The sequence below is a fragment of the Lampetra fluviatilis genome, chromosome 50 (genome assembly GCF_964198595.1).
Source record: "Lampetra fluviatilis chromosome 50, kcLamFluv1.1, whole genome shotgun sequence".
In the NCBI taxonomy this organism is placed as follows: Eukaryota; Metazoa; Chordata; class Hyperoartia; order Petromyzontiformes; family Petromyzontidae; genus Lampetra; species Lampetra fluviatilis.
The window spans coordinates 4,979,956-4,996,763 of record NC_136324.1 but is presented as its reverse complement, the minus strand read 5'-3'; the positions used below and the strand labels follow the sequence as shown (position 1 = coordinate 4,996,763).

Genomic DNA, 16,808 nt, shown 5'->3' with positions numbered 1-16,808 from the left:
TCGCCTCTATCCACTGCTGGATAAAGTTCACCCGCTGAGCCGCCACCATCTACCGTGATCCCGCGACGCGACCATCCGTGGGGCCCTTGTGCACGCGAGCCGATCATAACAACAGAGACCGGACATCAACTACAGGAGGCTGGATATATAAGAATTTTTGTTTATTCGCTTAAACATAACTTAAAACACTGGGGCCTTTGTATCCAGAGAAGTGATGCGTTCAAACTTTGGCCCCGGGCTTGGTGAAGGGTAGGTATTTGTCCTTTTAAAATATGGAAATACTCGCTCACGTAAATTTGCATAGACCTGTGGATGCACTTCCCGTCGAAGTCACGGAAAAATCCACGGCTGTCAGAAATCAGCTTAAGGCAAACGTGTTAGAAATCTGCGCAAGTGAGGCGGGCTAACGGAGCCCTTGTATGTCATTGCCCAGGGTATGTGAGCTTCGGGTGGTGTCTGTGTGTGTTGTATAGGTGTATCTGCAGGGCAGGTGTCTGTACAGGCAGGTGTTTAGGCGTGTGCTGTGGTGTTCCAAACGAGCGATTTTTGGATTCAAGTTCTGCGCCGTGCGCGGCTCAAGAAGTACATTTGAGGCGTGGCTTCAGATTCGGCCCCCCAAGTTCAGCACCGAATACAGTCGGTTGCCTGACTGCTCGTGCAGCAACGTGCCCAGAAATCTATTCACAGCTTTAGAAGACAAATCCAGATCTGGCTCCGGGCTTTGCTCACGTGGCAAATCCATGTCCGGTCCTTTATACAGCTTCACGTGTGGCTCCAGAGAAATGCTTCAGCAAGGCTCCTAGACCTGGCTTCAGGAACGGTGTCTTGGTTCCGGGTATCTGGCTCCAGGTACGTCCGACAAGCGACCTCAGTCTCTGGGCGCGGAGGAGCAGAGGTCGGTGATGGCGCCAACGGCGATGAGTCTCCGCAGCAGCCGCTGCTCACTGCGGATGCTGTGGGAGCCTGCCTGCTGCTCGCACGGACGAAGACAACGACCCACCCCCATACAGCCACGTCAGACTGGAGGAGCAAGTGCTGTTTGCTATTCGCACCGATGAAGGCCGGCACAGCCCCAGGTGCTAGTGGCCAGGGTCACGCCCCCAGCCACCTTTTTCGCCGTCGTGGCGATGTCTAAACACTGCACCAGGTGCTCATTGGAGGCTGAGTTGACAGGCACGGCTGGGGGTGGGAGGGGTAGTAGTGGTAAGAAGGGATAGGGGGTAGTAGAGGTAGGTTGAGGAGTACTCACTGCCAGCAGGGACACCATGGTAACGTTGCTGTAGTAGTGCACGGGCTGCTGCAGGGCGCTCATGTTGTAGCCGAAGCCGGCGATGGAGACATCGTCGCAGAAGTGCATCGCCAAGCCCAGCGCCATGAGCCCCATGGTCGGGACCTGGCAGTTCTGGCTCGCGGACGCAGAGGAAAGTCGTCGTTGGTGGCGGTGAATGATGAATTAACGGACGGATGAACACACGTGAATTGACCGATAAAGGAAGGCGTGAGCAAAGCAATGGGACAGATGAACACGTGACTCAATGGCCCAACAGATGGACGAACAAGCGAGTTCAGAGACTTCAAACGTGAACCTTTCGAACGGACGGGACGGACGACGAGCATGCACAGTGGCCGCACCTTCACTTGCTTCTTCTTGGCGAACTTGAGGAGGTCGAAGGCCACCGAGCGGATGATGTCCGGCCGCAGGATGCGGATGCGCTTGGGGCTGTAGCTCAGCCGCGTCGCCACCCTCCTCCAGAACACGTGGACGCGCTGCTTCTGCGCGCGACCACGGCGAGCACGGCATCAGCGCGGCCTGTCTCACCGCCGCCACCACGAGGATCCCACATTCGCCGCCCTCCTCCACACGTCCCGAGCGTCCCAACCGTCCGTCCCGATACCCCCCCCACCCCACGCCACGGCCCCCCTACGCACCTTGTCCCGCGTCCCCGTCCGCAGCCACATGAACCCCGGCCGCCGGCTGTCGTTTGCGGCCACCGCGGCGGAGGAGATGTTCTCGACGTAGCCGAGTTGCCACAGCAGGTAGGGCAGCTCGTTCGAGGCGGCCTCCTCTGCGAAGCCCTCCACCGCGTCGCGCAGCCACAGCAGGTCCTGCACCTTGTAGGGCACGAAGACGGCGAGGGTAGAGCGGGCGTCCTGGCCCCACAGCGCCCGCTCCAGCCCCGAGGACTCCGGGTAGAAGAGACGCAGCGACGTCCTGGAGCCCACGTCCTGCTCGTAGCCGGTCACGGGAGCTTCGTTCATTCTGGGGCGGGGGGGGGCACATGGGGGTGGGAAGTCGCAGCACGATCAAAGCTGCAATAGAAATTAGAGTAATGCGGTTCGTGAATTGAGCGAGGCTGCTCTTGTGACAGCTTGAGGCGTTGGGAGCAAGTTCCAAAGTGGAGCAGCAGTGCGAGGGAAGACGCAGAAAGGTGACCTGCGGTGTGGCGAGTGAGCAAGCGAGCGGGTTGGTGAGCGTGCCATGTTGACGTGCCGTACGGCAGTGGTGGTGGTGGAACGCGAGAGATGAGATGAAACGATCTGTCGCAGTTCTCAAGAAGGGTGGAGGAATCTGCCGAGGTTTGCAGTCGCGACCCGACTGGGCACCCTGGTTAATACTTTGTGCTCCTGCCTACCGAATGATGATGTCATGCTTGTCGATCTCCTTGCCCAGGGAGCTGTTGCTCAGCACGAATCCGTTACCCACAACCACGCATCTCTTGCATGCATGCCTAAACGGACACACGCACACAAAGACAAAGAGCCCCCATATAGCCTTTAACAGACTCGGGGCAAGAGCTGTTGGCGAGCACCTGTGAAGATTGGCACGGCACACCACGGGGTGGCGTGGCCAGGACCGTGCCTGGCCGCATTTGTCTCCCCAGTGCTGACTTTCACGCATCTCACCGGGTACTCATTTTAAGGCTGAGTCGACCCTCGGGGAGGCCCCGGGACCGTTTCGGATAATCGTCACTGGGTGTTGGCCGTAAAGCTAAAATTGAACTCGGGTCGCCGGGTTCGTAGCGCAACGCTTGAACCACCACACGATCGCTCCCCACCGGTTGTGTGTGTTTACACAAACGCATACAAAGACCACATGCAAGGGGATGGGTGGAAATGCGGTGTCACCTTGATAGTTCCCAGGGCACCGTTGAGTCCGGCACGGCTCTTAACAACGCCTGGTATTGCCTCTCTGCACACGTGGAGGAGGGGAGGGGGGAGAGGGGGATGTCGTGGTGGGGGGGGGGTGGTTGGGTAGATGAAGGCCGTGAAATTAAACACGAACCCGCACTCAAGCCGATCTTGGCCCAACTCGATACGCTGGATCCTCGTAACTCGACACCACGACCCATGTTTGCTTTGGGTATAGAGGCCACCGTGGTATTTGAGGACAACAATTCTGATGAGCTATTCACGAGGACCCGTGTCTAAGAGGGTGGGGGGCCCCTCGCCTAGAAGCGTCCCGACAGTTCAAGTCCCCCGGCGCGCCCCGCGTACGGTGCGGTAAAAAGCGTGGGTTCGTCCTGCCCGTTGCCTTGTCCCAAGACGTTACTTGGCTGGCGTGGGAGAAAAGTCGCCACAGGGGCAGAGTGGGGGGGGGGGGGGGGCACGTGGGCAGAGTGGGGGGGGGGCGCACACGACCTGTTCCTTCGGAGAAGTACGGCAGGCGGTCCACGGTGCGCAGGGGCGGCAGCAGCGGGATGATGCCCCAGAGCGTCCGCGCCACGTCGCCCCACGTGACGAAGGGGTTGTGCATCCTCCGCACCGCGCTGCGTGGCGACACACGCGGAGCACCGGCGGACGCTGGGGCGCGGCGTGCTGGCGTGGTGCGGTGTGTCTGGTGTGGGATGGCGTGGTGGCGGTGTGGTGTGTGCTAGTGGACGTGGTGCCGTGTGGTGTGGCGAGCACTCACGAGAATTTATTTTCGTGAAGAACGCTTCGTATGTAGCCGCCTGAGCAGAGCTGGTGACGGCCCAACACCCTGCAGAGACACACAGACACAGCCACTCAGACACAACAACAATCGCCAATCACCACTAAGTGGCAGTGACGTCACCGCGACGCTTGTGCCAGGCTATGTGGACGTTGAGGCCACGTGAAGTGTCGGACGCCCACTGGCAGGTCACGGGGCAGACCCAGGTGCCACGGGTCGACTGACTGAGATGACCGAGATGACTGGCTGATTTACCACCTGTGCCCCCTACTGTGCCAACTTGCTGTGCTTTAGCCACCCGGCGCTCCGCTCGTTGTTGTGAGCGTCGCTCCTCCGCCCTCCGTTGTTGCCCAGTAGTGTCCTTCACGAGCCTCTTTCACTGAGGCCGATATTGACACCGCTGGTACCAGTCATCGGCAAGTCCACTCAGCTCCACATCCCCCTGCACCACATCACTCCATCTCCTCTATAGCCCGTGCCGCGCCCGCCTAGCCCCCCTGATCCGGCCGAACAAAAGCTGTTTAGGCATGCCGTGGCTGGGCATGAGGGCCAGATGACCCAGCCAACGCAGCCTTGCCCGCCGAAGGAGCTCACCGATGGGACCCTGCCCAGATCTTTCAAGGATATGTGAGCTGCTCACACAATCCAGCCTGGTTAAACCCAGGATTGACGGCAGGCAGGACAGTCCAAATGCTTCCAACCGGCGAAGATATTCCACAAGGGGGGTCCACGTTTTGCAAGTACAGAGAAGGTAGGGAATGACAATAGCCGAGAAGATCTGAAGCTTCGTGTGGAGCAACAGATCAGGTAGCTTCCACACAGCGTTACGCAACCTATGAAAAGATAATGCCGCTCGACTGATTCGGAGTGAGACCTCTGCTATCAAACCTGGAGCCAGCCATGAGCACACTGCCCAAGTATGGGAAACTCTCCACTCTCTCCACAACTGCCCTATCACCAATTGGGAGTTGTGGGGGTGGAATGTCCGATGGTACAAAATACCCAGGCAGGTGCTTAGTTTTGGAGGGGCTGATGGTAAGTTCCTACCTCTTAGTGGCAAGCTCCAGGTTCAGCAGCAGCGCCTCCAACTCCTACTCTGAGTAAGCAGCAATTACAAGATCATCGGCATACATAACATGGTTGGGCAATAGGGAGCCATCCCTTGACCGCACCCGGGCATCGATCAGCCTCCCATTGTATCTGTACCAGATGGAAATTCCTCTGGTACAGCTACTGAAGGCTTCATGACCCACGTGGTCGAAATAGATGTAAAATAATGTGCGAGCCAGAGGACATCCCTGTCGCACCCCAAAGTGAACAGGGAATGGCTCCAACTCCTAGCCACGTAGTTTTACCCGGGCCCACTTACCATCATGAAAGTCCTTAATGACCTTGAGCAGCGGGTCAGGGACTCCGAAAGCACGAAGAAAAACCCAGAGCCCAGGCCTACTGATGGTATAATAGGCCTTCACCAGGTCAATAAAGCAGAGATGTAGGTCTTGTTGGAATTCCCTCTGCTGTAGCAGACGGACAGAAAATATGGCATCTGTGCAGAACCGGAGGGGTTACCAGCCCCTCGCACTCATCCAGAGCCCCCATTTGGCCGTTGTGGTGGTTACAAACGCCATGAAGGGAAAGGCCAATCTAACTTGGCCCTCCCCCCATGGCACTGTCCACCACAGCATTGCCGTCCGGCACCACGAGGAGGTAGGGAGTTGTTTTTTCCGGACTCAGACACACACTCAGACAGACACAGCCAATCAGACAGACACGGCCACTCGCACAGATGCACACAGACTCAGACACAGCCACTCAGGAAAACGGATAGAGACAGACGCAGACACAGCTATTCAGACAAACATACAGAGATACTCAGAGACAGACAGAGACAAACTGATACAGACCTCAGACAGACAGTGAAGGAGAAGGGCTCAGGAGAGGGGCTTAGGGAGCTCTCCCCCCTCCCCAACTTGGTCGCTTGGCAGCGGGGGACACGGGGGAGCGCTGTGGTTTGTGCCAGGGATTATAGCCAGGGCTAAGAGTAATGCGAGGTTAGGGCTGTAGTTAGGGCCGGGGATTATAGCCACGGTTAAGAGTTATGTTCCGTTAGGGCTGTGGTTAGTGCCAGGGATTATAGGCAAAGCTAAGGGTAATACTAGGTTAGGGCTGTAGTTAGGGCCAGGGTTAAAGGTAATGCGAAGTTAGGGCTGTGGATAGTGCCAGGGGTTATAGCCATGGAGGATAAGGATAATGTGAGGTTAGGGCCAGGCCTAAGAGTAATGCTAGGTTATGGCTGTGGTTAGTGCCAGGGATTATAGCTATGGTTAAGGGTAATGTTAGGTTAGGGCTGTGGTTAGTGCCAGGGATTATAGGCAGGGCTAAGGGTAATGTCAGGTTAGGGCTGTGGATAGGGTCAGGGATTATAGCCATGGTTAAGGGTAATGTTAGGTTATGCCTGTGGTTAGTGCCAGGGATTATAGCTATGGCTAAGGGTAATGTTAGGTTATGGCTGTGGTTAGTGCCAGGGATTATAGCTATGGCTAAGGGTAATGTTAGGTTATGGCTGTGGATAGGGTCAGGGATTATAGCCATGGTTAAGGGTAATGTTAGGTTATGGCTGTGGTTAGTGCCAGGGATTATAGCTATGGCTAAGGGTAATGTTAGGTTATGGCTGTGGATAGGGTCAGGGATTATAGCTATGGTTAAGGGTAATGTGAGGTTAGGGCTATGGATAGGGTCAGGGCAAGTACTAAAGTTACTGACAGAGTCCGGGTTTGTCGAGGGCGGTCGGTGTGCCGAGGCGCTCGCGCGTGACGGGCAAGGCTCTCAGCCGCGCCTGTCGCCTCTAAACCCCCGAGACGACAGCCACGGGGACGGGGCAGTGTGCGGCGCAGGCTGCACGCAGACCGAGCTGGCCTCTGACCCCCAATGACCCCAATGACCCCATGCGGCAGCAGCGGCGATCGCAGCAGTGGCGGCAGTGGCGGTACACGGCAGGGGAACAATGCTGGCACGGTGGGTGACTGTGCAGAGAGAATTTGGTGTCGCCAGTTCGACAGAGACTCTCGCCCCCCCCCGCCCGTCCCCTTATAGAGACTGGGAGGGTCGTGAGTGGTCAAGTACCGGGGAACCCGGAGGGAAACGCGCGCCGACTCACCAGTCGAGTTGCGAGCCATAACCTGCGAACACAAGACACACAAGGGAATTGTGTGAGCGTTGTGTATTTATTTTGTGAAACCGGCGCGGCGCAGGATGTGGGCGCACGGCGGTGTGGTTTAGGTGCTACGCTCGGCCGCCTTTGTCTCCCTCGGTGCTGATGTTCACATGCCGCCACAAGTAGTCATTTAAGGCTAGATCGACCTAGGGGTAGCTCGAGATCGATTCAGGTAATCGTCACCGGTGCTCGTGACCATGAGCGTCAATCGAAACATCGGAACGCCGGGTTCGTAGCGCAGCGCCGCTAAACGCTGCGCCACCACTCCCCAATAAACATGCACTCATGCAGCAACAGCCGTCATTCGTCACTAAGTAGCGGCGACGTCACTTGTGCCAGTCTAGGTGCACTTCGAGGCCACTTGAAGCGTGGAAGGCTGAGATGGCTGGCAGATGCACCACCTGTGCCCCCAAACTGTGCCAAATTGCTACGTTTTATTCTCCCGGCGCTCCGCTCGTTGTTGCGAGCGTCGCTCCTCTGCCCTCCGTTGTCGTTGGAGGGCGACTGCCTCCAATTGACAAGTAGCAGCGTCCTTCACGAGCCTCCTCCATACATTCAAATACAAAGATCCCCCGTATAGCCTGAACAGACTGTTGGGGCAAGTGCTGTTAGCGCGCGCCTATGAAGGCCGGTACGGCACACGAGGGGGTCTTTGTTTGTGGCGATGTTGACACATTGCACCAGGTACTCACTCATGAGGCGTGAGTCGACCTAGGGGAGGCCCAGAACCGGTTCAGATAATCGGAACCGGTTCAGATAATCGTCACCAGTATTGACCGTGAGCGGCGAATCGAACTCGGGTGGCCTTGTTCGAAGTGCAGCACGCTAACCACTACGCCACCGCTCCACACATTCACGCACACAGACATCCATGCTGGAGCCAGTGCTGGATTAAGCTCATGAGGGGGCTGTAGCACATGTTATAAAGGGACCCTACATTTTTTTAAAAAGACGTAAATATTAAAATACTAATTTTTTACTTGCATCGTAAAGTAATTGTATTTTTTCATTTGCTATACAGCCAAATAATACGACAAATTGCTCACCTTAAACACCCAGTCGTTCATAAAAGTTGAAGGCGGTATAGTACTATAGTAATAGAGCAAATGCAGAATAACTGAACCGGAATTGATAGCTTGTAAGCATTTAGCGCGGGGCGCTTGAAAGTGCAGGACCAGTAGCTACTTTGTAGCTACATGTGTAGTTACTTGTGCAGCTACATGTGTAGCTACATGTGTAGTTACATGTGTAGCTACTTGTGTAGTTACACGTGTAGCTACTTGTGTAGTTACACGTGTAGCTACATGTGTAGCTACTTGCAGCATTCGTGTGACCCGCAGTGTGAGCGTGGTGATCCCCAACTTCCACCACCTATCACGAGTATCACCCACCACTCCACCAACCTTCCCCTAGGGAGGGTGTTGATGGTGGGGGGGGGGGGGGCTGGTTAGGGGGGGCTGGTTAGGGGGGGGCTGGTTAGGGGGGGGCTGGTTAGGGGGGGCTGATGGGAGGTGGGGGGGGGGTTCTCCTGCCCTGATGCCCCCCCCCCCACCCCCGTACCTGGGAAGTGAATGTTGGCAGCGAGGAGGTAGACGGCGCACAGCGACGCGAGGCACAGCCCCGCGAAGACCGCGCGGTGTAGCCCCCTCCTCATGCCCCCGCCGGGGGCTCTCCGGTGTCCCCCAGGGGTCCCCTGGGGGGGTCCCCGCACGAGGCCGAGGAGCCCGCGGACTCCGGGGAAGACGATGGAGCGGCACAGGGAGCGCCACGGACGGGAACGCCGCACGGCTCCGCGCCTGGACGCGGTGGGGTTGCTGGACATTGTCGGAGCGCGCACGTGGGGCAGTACACGCAGCACACGTGGGCATTACACGCGCGGGGAGCACGCACGGATCGCGTGCAAAGGGAGTGCACGCAGCGTGCACAGCAGACAGGCGAAAGCGGTACGTTTGGGGAAGTACGCACAGTGACAGCAGCACACACACACAGTACCGGCAGCACACACACACACAGTGTCGGCAGCACACACACACAGTGTCGGCAGCACACACACACAGACACACACGGTACCGGCAGCACACAGACACACAGTGTCGGCAGCACACACACACACAGACACACACAGTGTCGGCAGCACACACACACAGTGTCGGTAGCACACACACACAGTACCGGCAGCACACACACACAGTACCGGCAGCACACAGACACAGTGTCGGCAGCACACACACACACAGACACACAGTACCGGCAGCTCACAGACACACACACAGTGACAGCAGCACACACACACAGTGTCGGCAGCACACACACACACAGTGACAGCAGCACACACACAGTACCAGCAGCACACACACACACACAGTACCAGCAGCACACACACACACTACCGGTACACACGCACACGGCGCGCGGACACAACGCTCAATTCGCGCTCACAATACTCACGACACTCACACAGAGCACACACAGAGTACACACAGCACACACACAGAGTACACACAGTACACACAGCACACACACACAGCAGATCGAGAGAGAGAAATCGGTACGAGATTCGACGCGGAGACCGCGGCAAAACTGCGATCCAGGTGAGCGTGACGCAGGTGTGGTGGGGGTGGAGAGGGAGGTGGTGGGGGTGGTGGGAGTGGAGGGGGAGGTGGTGGGGGTGGTGGGAGTGCAGGTGGTGATGGTGGTGGTAGAGGGGGTGGTGGGGGAGGTGGAGGGGGTGGGGGTCGTCGTGAGCGGATGGCGCAACGGTTTCGAACCCGGCGACCCGAGCCCGATTCGCCGCACACGGCCAACACCGGTGACGATTGCCCGAACCGGTCCTGGGCCTCCCCTAGGTCGACCCAGCCTCAAATGAGTGCCTGGGTGCGGTGTGTAAACATCGCCACTGGGGAGACAAAGGCGGCCGGGCGTATAACTGGCCGCGCACCCCCTTGTGTGCCGTGCCGGCCTTCATAAGCGCTCCTCGCTAAACAGCACTTGCCCCAAAAGTCTGTGACAGGCTACACGGGGGATCTTTGTCCTTTGCTAGTGGATTGGACCATGGCCGCCGCTTGCGTGAGACGCGAGAGAAATGAGATGCCGTGGAGCCGGTTAGAGAAGTCATCTCGTATCGAGGTTCCAATTGCCTGAATCGACCATTCCATCCGTACGGGGGGTCCCTGTCTGGTGCAGTCGAATATGTCATCGGCTGAGGCGGAAGTCCCACAGGAGACGCAACAACACCCCCCCCCCTTACCCGCGATAGTGAAGTGGTAGCGTCCGGCACGAGGGACACGTGGACACCTCAACCCGGTGTTGTTTCACCTGTGGGGAGCGGTGGCGCAGTGGTTAGCGCGCCGCGGTGCGAACCAACCCCGGGGCCTGCCGAGTTCGATTCGCGCAACACGGCCAACACGAATATCTGCACCGGTCCTCGGCCACCCCCCCCCCTAGGTCGACTCAGCCTCGAATTAGGACCCGGCGCGGTTTGCGGTGAAACGACCGCCACTTTGGGGGAGTTTCGTCAATTCGTTTTGCTCGTTGTTTCATGCTGACGCGCCGGGGAGGTCGAATTGAAGCGGCCACGTTTGGATCGCAATCTCAGGAAGCTGCCGATCATCACGACACTTTGATATCGTGTCACATGTATCGTGGTATCGCCATATCGTGGCATCGCCATATCGTGAAAACCCTCGCGAAAAAATTCACAGCGGCCGGTAGGTGGCCACGAGGTGCGTGCGTCACCTAAAGTCCTAAACTAGAACTAAATAAAATATTTAAAAATACTTAAAAAAAACACGCTTTCATGAAATGTACAGTACAGTACTGTCCTAGTTGCCCCTCCTCTTGTCCCCATCGCCCCTCCCCTCCTTCCACATCCCCCGTCCCTGGGCGTGGCTACCCGAGGCGTGCCGTGACATAAGGGACCGCGGTGATTTGCAGGCAACGTGAGTTTAGCGTGGACAATTGGAGCCGTAAAAAAGAATGTTTTTAAAATATTTATTTTTAATTTTCAATGATAGAATATCGTGTTGTCATCAGTATGACATAGCTATACCAAGTTTGCAGTCGATACGATATTGGGAATACGGTTAAAATTGAGTTACAAGATTTGAGGATACAACACAGTAAGTTAAATAAAAGTGTGTAAAATGTTTAAAAATATATATTTTTAAATTTTAATGATATAATATAGTCTTGTCATCAGTATGACATAGCTATACTAAGTTTTCAGTCGATACATTGGGAATACGGTTAAAATATAGTTACAAGATTTGAGGATACAACACAGTAAGTTAAATAAAAGCGTGTAAAATGTTTAAAAATATATATTTTGAAATTGTAATCATAGAATATAGTCTTGTCGTCAGTATGGCATAGCTATACCAAGTTTACAGTCGATATGACATTGGGAATACGGTTAAAATATAGTTACAAGATTTGAGGATACAACACAGTAAGGTAAATAAAAGCGTGTAAAATGTTTAAAAATATATATTTTGAAATTTTAATGATAGAATATCGTGTTGTCATCAGTATGACATACCTATACCAAGTTTGCAGTCGATACGACATTGGGAATACGGTTAAAATTGAGTTACTAGATTTGAGCATACAACAGAGTAAGTTAAATATAAGCGTGTAAAATGTTAAAAAATATGTTTTGAAATTTTAATTTTAGAATATAGTCGTGTCATAAATATGACATAGGTATTCAAGTTTGCAGTCGATAACACATTGGTAAGTGTGTAAAATTGAGTTAGAAGTTTTTTTGATGATACAACAGACGGAGTTAAATAATAATTTTAAAACACCCTCACGATTTGGCTGCGTCGGGTGGTGGCGGGTTTTAACGACACATATATTAACGCGATCTAACCCCCCAAAAAAACACCCTCTCTATTACGTTTCATTCTACTTGTGGAGGGAAAAAAACCGGAGGACCTAGAGAAAAATCTACGTGAACAGACAGAGAGAGAAAAAAAACTCCAAATATTCAGCAGCAGACGTCAGAGTCGGGGTCCCCGAATAATCGAAAATCAAAAATCGCCACGAACTTATTTGTGGCCACTCCATCCCACCGCTCTCGTTCTTCACCAAGCACCCGCCAAAATTGCCGTAGTCATCAACAAAACTGTGAAACTTTAATCAGCGCATCGTGTAGAGCAAACAGATGGCCGTGTCGTTCGCCTTCAACAAACATAAAATTACGTCGCAACGCAGTTGATGCGAGAGCCAGGGAGGGCTTATAGGACCCGGGGGCTTATAGGGCCCCGGGGTGGCTTTTAGGACCTGGGGTGGCTTATAGGGCCCCGGGGTGGCTTATAGGACCCGGGGTGGCTTATAGGACCCGGGGTGGCTTATAGGGCCCCAGGGTCACGCCATAAGGTTCAATTGGTCAAACGTTGCGGTCCCCTACACGGCAGATCGAGATGTTTTTAGCCAATAAATTAGTGGGTTTTTTTGTTGACACTTGGCCATAAACAGCAGCCACCGCAGTTTTCGTGACTGCAAGGATTCATACTCTTTAGTTCTTTCGGTAAAGTCACGTAGGTAAGAAATGAAATTAAAATTAATAAAGCTTGCATCTTGAATCCCTGCCTCACTTGATGCAGCAAATCTGGCTGTGACGGTCCCAACTGATGACGGAGACTTGTGTTGCCTCCGAAACGTCGTGATTTTATTACTTTTATTAATTTTAATTTCATTTTTTACCTACATGGTGACTTTACCGAAAGAACTAAGAGTATGAAGCCACCGCAAGTTAAAACCCACGCGCGTGAGGGAAAAACACTCGATCCCAATGTCTTTGCTCTGCCGCCGTCTGTCAGAGCCAGCGTTCCGGCTCCCCTCCTCGATGTTGACATACCCACAAACGCTTACTTGTTTGAGGCTGAGTCGACCTAGGAGGAGGCCCAGGACCGGTTCAAATAATATTCGTCACCGGCCGTGAGCGGGAACCGAACTCGGGCCGCCGGGTTCGGAGCTCAGCGCGCGAATCGTGACGCAGTCGCTGCCCCGCCCCCCCCACACACAGACAAAGATCCCCCGTGTAGCCTGTGAGACTGTAGGGGGCAAGTGCTGTTAGCGAGCACCTATGAAGAAGGCACGGCACACGAGGGGGTGGGTGGCCAGCACCACGGCCGGCCGCCTTTGTCTCCCCAGTGGCGATGTCGACCTAGGGGAGGCCCAGGACCGGTTCAGATAATAATCGTCACCGGCCGTGAGCAGGGAATCGAACTCGGGTGGCCGGGTTCGAAGCGCAGTGCGCTAATCGCTGCGCCACCGCTCCACACATTCACGCACACAGACATCCATGCTGGAGCCAGTGCCGGATTAAGCTAATTAGGGGCCTGTAGCACATGTTATAAAGGGACCCTACATAAAAAAAAACACAAATATTAAAACACTATTTTTTTACTTGCATCGTAAAGTAATTGTATTTGTTCATTTGCTATACAGCTAGCTAATACGACAAATCGCTAACCTTAAACACCCAGTCGTTCCGATTTAAAGCTTTCGTGACTGCAGGGATTCATCTTCTTGGTTCTTTCAGTAAAGTCACGTAGAAGGGAAATAATAGAATAATAAATAATTCTGTTATTATTTTATATTATTTTATTATTTCCCTTCTACGTGACTTTAATAAAATAATAAACAATAAACAATTTTAATAAAATAATAAAAAAATATTTTATTATGTTTTATTTTTATTATTGTATTATTTCCCTTCTACGTGACTTTACCGAAAGAACCAAGAAGATGAACCCAGTCGTTCATAAAAGTTGAAGGCGGTATAGTACTATAGCAATAGAGCAGAATCACTGAACCGGAATTGAGGGTTCGTAGCGAAGGCGCTACCCCCCCCCACCCCTTTATTGACGGCCCCAGACCCTCGCTCGCAAGCTGCTGCTGCTGATGACGTGTGTGTACACTGTGTGTATGTGAGTGTACACACACATACACACTGTGTACACTGTGTGTGTGTATGTGTGTGCAGCCCATCGCATAGGATTGCCTAGCGCCGACTGACCGGCTGATAGACTTAGCACGAGCGTTATATTCTGAAAATAGATCTTCGGTTGACGACCGAAAGTCAATATCAGTTTCGGCCGAAACTGAAACCAGACCGAAAATTAAAAATTAACTTTCGGCTGAAACCGAAAGTAAAAAAATGACTTTCGGCCGAAATCGAAAGTAAAAAATTGACTTTCGGCCGAAATCGAAAGTTAAAAATTGACTTTCGGCCGAAATCGAAAGTTAAAAATGTACTTTCGGCCGAAATCGAAAGTAAAAAATTGACTTTCGGCCGAAATCGAAAGTAAAAAATTGACTTTCGGCCGAAATCGAAAGTTAAAAATTAACTTTCGTCCGAAACCGAAAGGAAACCGAAAGTGGCCATTTGCCAACTTTCGGCGCCGAAACCGAATTTCGGTCGGGCCCATAAAGAATGATCCGATAGGAATTCAACATTCAAACTTGATTTGAAGCTATTTAAGGCCTCGACACAGAGGCATTGGGACTCTGTGTCTATTTTGTGTCTGTGTGAGTCTCTGCTTGTGTCTCTGTCTGTGTGTCTATGTTGTGTGTCTGTCTATGTGTGTCTCTGTGTGTGTGTCTCTGTGTTGTCTCTCTCTGCTTGTGTGTCTGTCTGTGTGTCTATGTTGTGTGTCTCTCTCTGTGTGTCTCTGTGTGTGTGTCTCTGTGTTGTTCCTCTCTGCTTGTGTGTCTGTGTGTCTCCGTGTCTGTGTTTTGTCTCTCTCAAATTTAGCAATCTTTGGAAGAACGTAATCAACCAGGTAGGGTGTTGATTGTTGTGTTAGCCGACTCTCTGTGTTGTATTGCATTATATTTCTCAGTTTACTATGTTTGTTTTCTCATTCATTCTTTGCTGATGACGGTTGCTTGTGTTGGAATCGAGACGTCGTATTCTATTTTTATTTAATTTATTTTCTTTATACTTGACTTTACCGAAAGAACCGAATAGTAATTCTTGCGGTCACGAAAGCTTAGAATCGAGATAGAACAATTGTTAAGTTAAATAAATAAAGTTATAACAATACAAAATAAAACAATTCCAATAAGAAAGCAATAGGACTTTTCAAATCGCAAAAAATCGCAGCCTTTGCGATATGCTAATCGCATTGTTTCAAATTGCGAGTTCGATTTGAAATCGATTAATCGTTCAGCCCTAGCGGCCACCCACCTGTGCCTCCTGTGTCGTGCCGAAATTCAGAGGCGCTAACAGAACATCTCCCCAGAGTTTGTTTATTCTATGGGGGGGGGGGGGCGATTATTCATATTGTTGGACATTTGACGTCTACAGGTAGTCCCCGAGTTACGATGCTCCGACTTACGATATTTCGATCTTACGATGGCGATACGACAAAATTGCCATCAAGAACCTTAACATCGTTCAAGTGTGCAGACGACGGACAGAATCTTGGTGGGTACAGTACAATATGATACGTTACGATACGTGCAATGCATGTATACACTACACTATACACTACACTATACACTTCGCTATACACTACATTATTACACTACATTATTACACTTCACTATACACTACACTATACACTACACTACACACTACATGATTACTATACACTACACTATACATTACACTATACACTACATTATTACACTAAATTATTACACTACACTATACACTACATTATTACACTACACTATACATATACACTACATTATTACACTACACTATACATTACATTATTACACTACACTATACACTTCACTACACTATACACTACACTATACATTACACTATACACTACGCTATGATACGTAGCTTTAGCGATTTCATTTTAAGGTTACCACGATACGATACGTTCACTGCATGTTAAACTTTTTTTTTTATAGCAGATAGGATTGTTTCCTGAAAAAACTTTCACTTAAATTGCAGTTCATACAGGTAGGCTAAGAATTGACCTTGTTTTTTTTACTTTACATGTTACTGTGCAATACAGTATTGTAATTAATAAATACATACAGTATATAGTGTATACAGTACGGTACTGTAAATTGCTCTGTTTTGCTAAATTATCACCATTCTTTAACCACTCCTGGGTAGGCTATAGGCCATCTTCGACTTACGATATTTTCGACTTACGATGGGGTCGTCGTAACGCATCTCCATCGTAAGTATTTACAAATTACTACTTACAGTCAACCTCTGGCTGGTTAATGCTTAACGCTGCTGATCCGTCTCTAAATAATAATTCATAATACATGATCCGTCTCTAAATAATAATTCATAATACATGATCCGTCTCTAAATAATAATACATGATACGATCTGTCTGAAAGACCTCCTCGAGGTGACGAGCACTGCACGCGGTTTAATACGTAACTTTGATGCAACATTTGACTTTAAATATTTGTACAACGTCGCGCAGTTTATTTATTTAACGCATACCTTTTTCCTCTACACTTTCATCACCGCCTCTGCTTGTTGATTTAGATTTTTGTGTTTTTCGGCAGGCGAGACCAGGTGAGTGAGCGCATAGACGATACCAGGTGAGTGAGCACACAGACGAGACCAGGTGAGTGAGCGCACAGACGAAACCAGGTGAGTCAGTGCACAGACGAGACCAGATGAGTGAGCGCACAGAGGAGACCAGGTGAGTGAGCTCACAGACGAGACCA

General features: G+C 51.7%; 1 protein-coding gene across 1 annotated transcript in view; it reads right to left on the bottom strand.

Annotated features, from left to right (window-relative positions):
* Positions 1-444: 444 nt before the first annotated feature.
* The window catches only part of LOC144948549 (CMP-N-acetylneuraminate-beta-galactosamide-alpha-2,3-sialyltransferase 4-like), a 36,143-nt gene continuing 19,779 nt past the window's right edge, over positions 445-16,808 (bottom strand). Inside the window, exons 2-10 of the mRNA XM_078878117.1 lie at positions 10,393-10,460; positions 8,706-8,959; positions 7,089-7,110; positions 3,640-3,767; positions 3,127-3,190; positions 2,634-2,729; positions 2,113-2,260; positions 1,250-1,402; positions 445-970 (exon numbers count right to left, since the gene is read on the bottom strand). Of these exons, the coding sequence (XP_078734243.1) occupies positions 869-970; positions 1,250-1,402; positions 2,113-2,260; positions 2,634-2,729; positions 3,127-3,190; positions 3,640-3,767; positions 7,089-7,110; positions 8,706-8,959; positions 10,393-10,460 (1,035 nt within the window). The 3' untranslated portion in view covers positions 445-868. The remainder of the gene's footprint in view (positions 971-1,249; positions 1,403-2,112; positions 2,261-2,633; positions 2,730-3,126; positions 3,191-3,639; positions 3,768-7,088; positions 7,111-8,705; positions 8,960-10,392; positions 10,461-16,808) is intronic.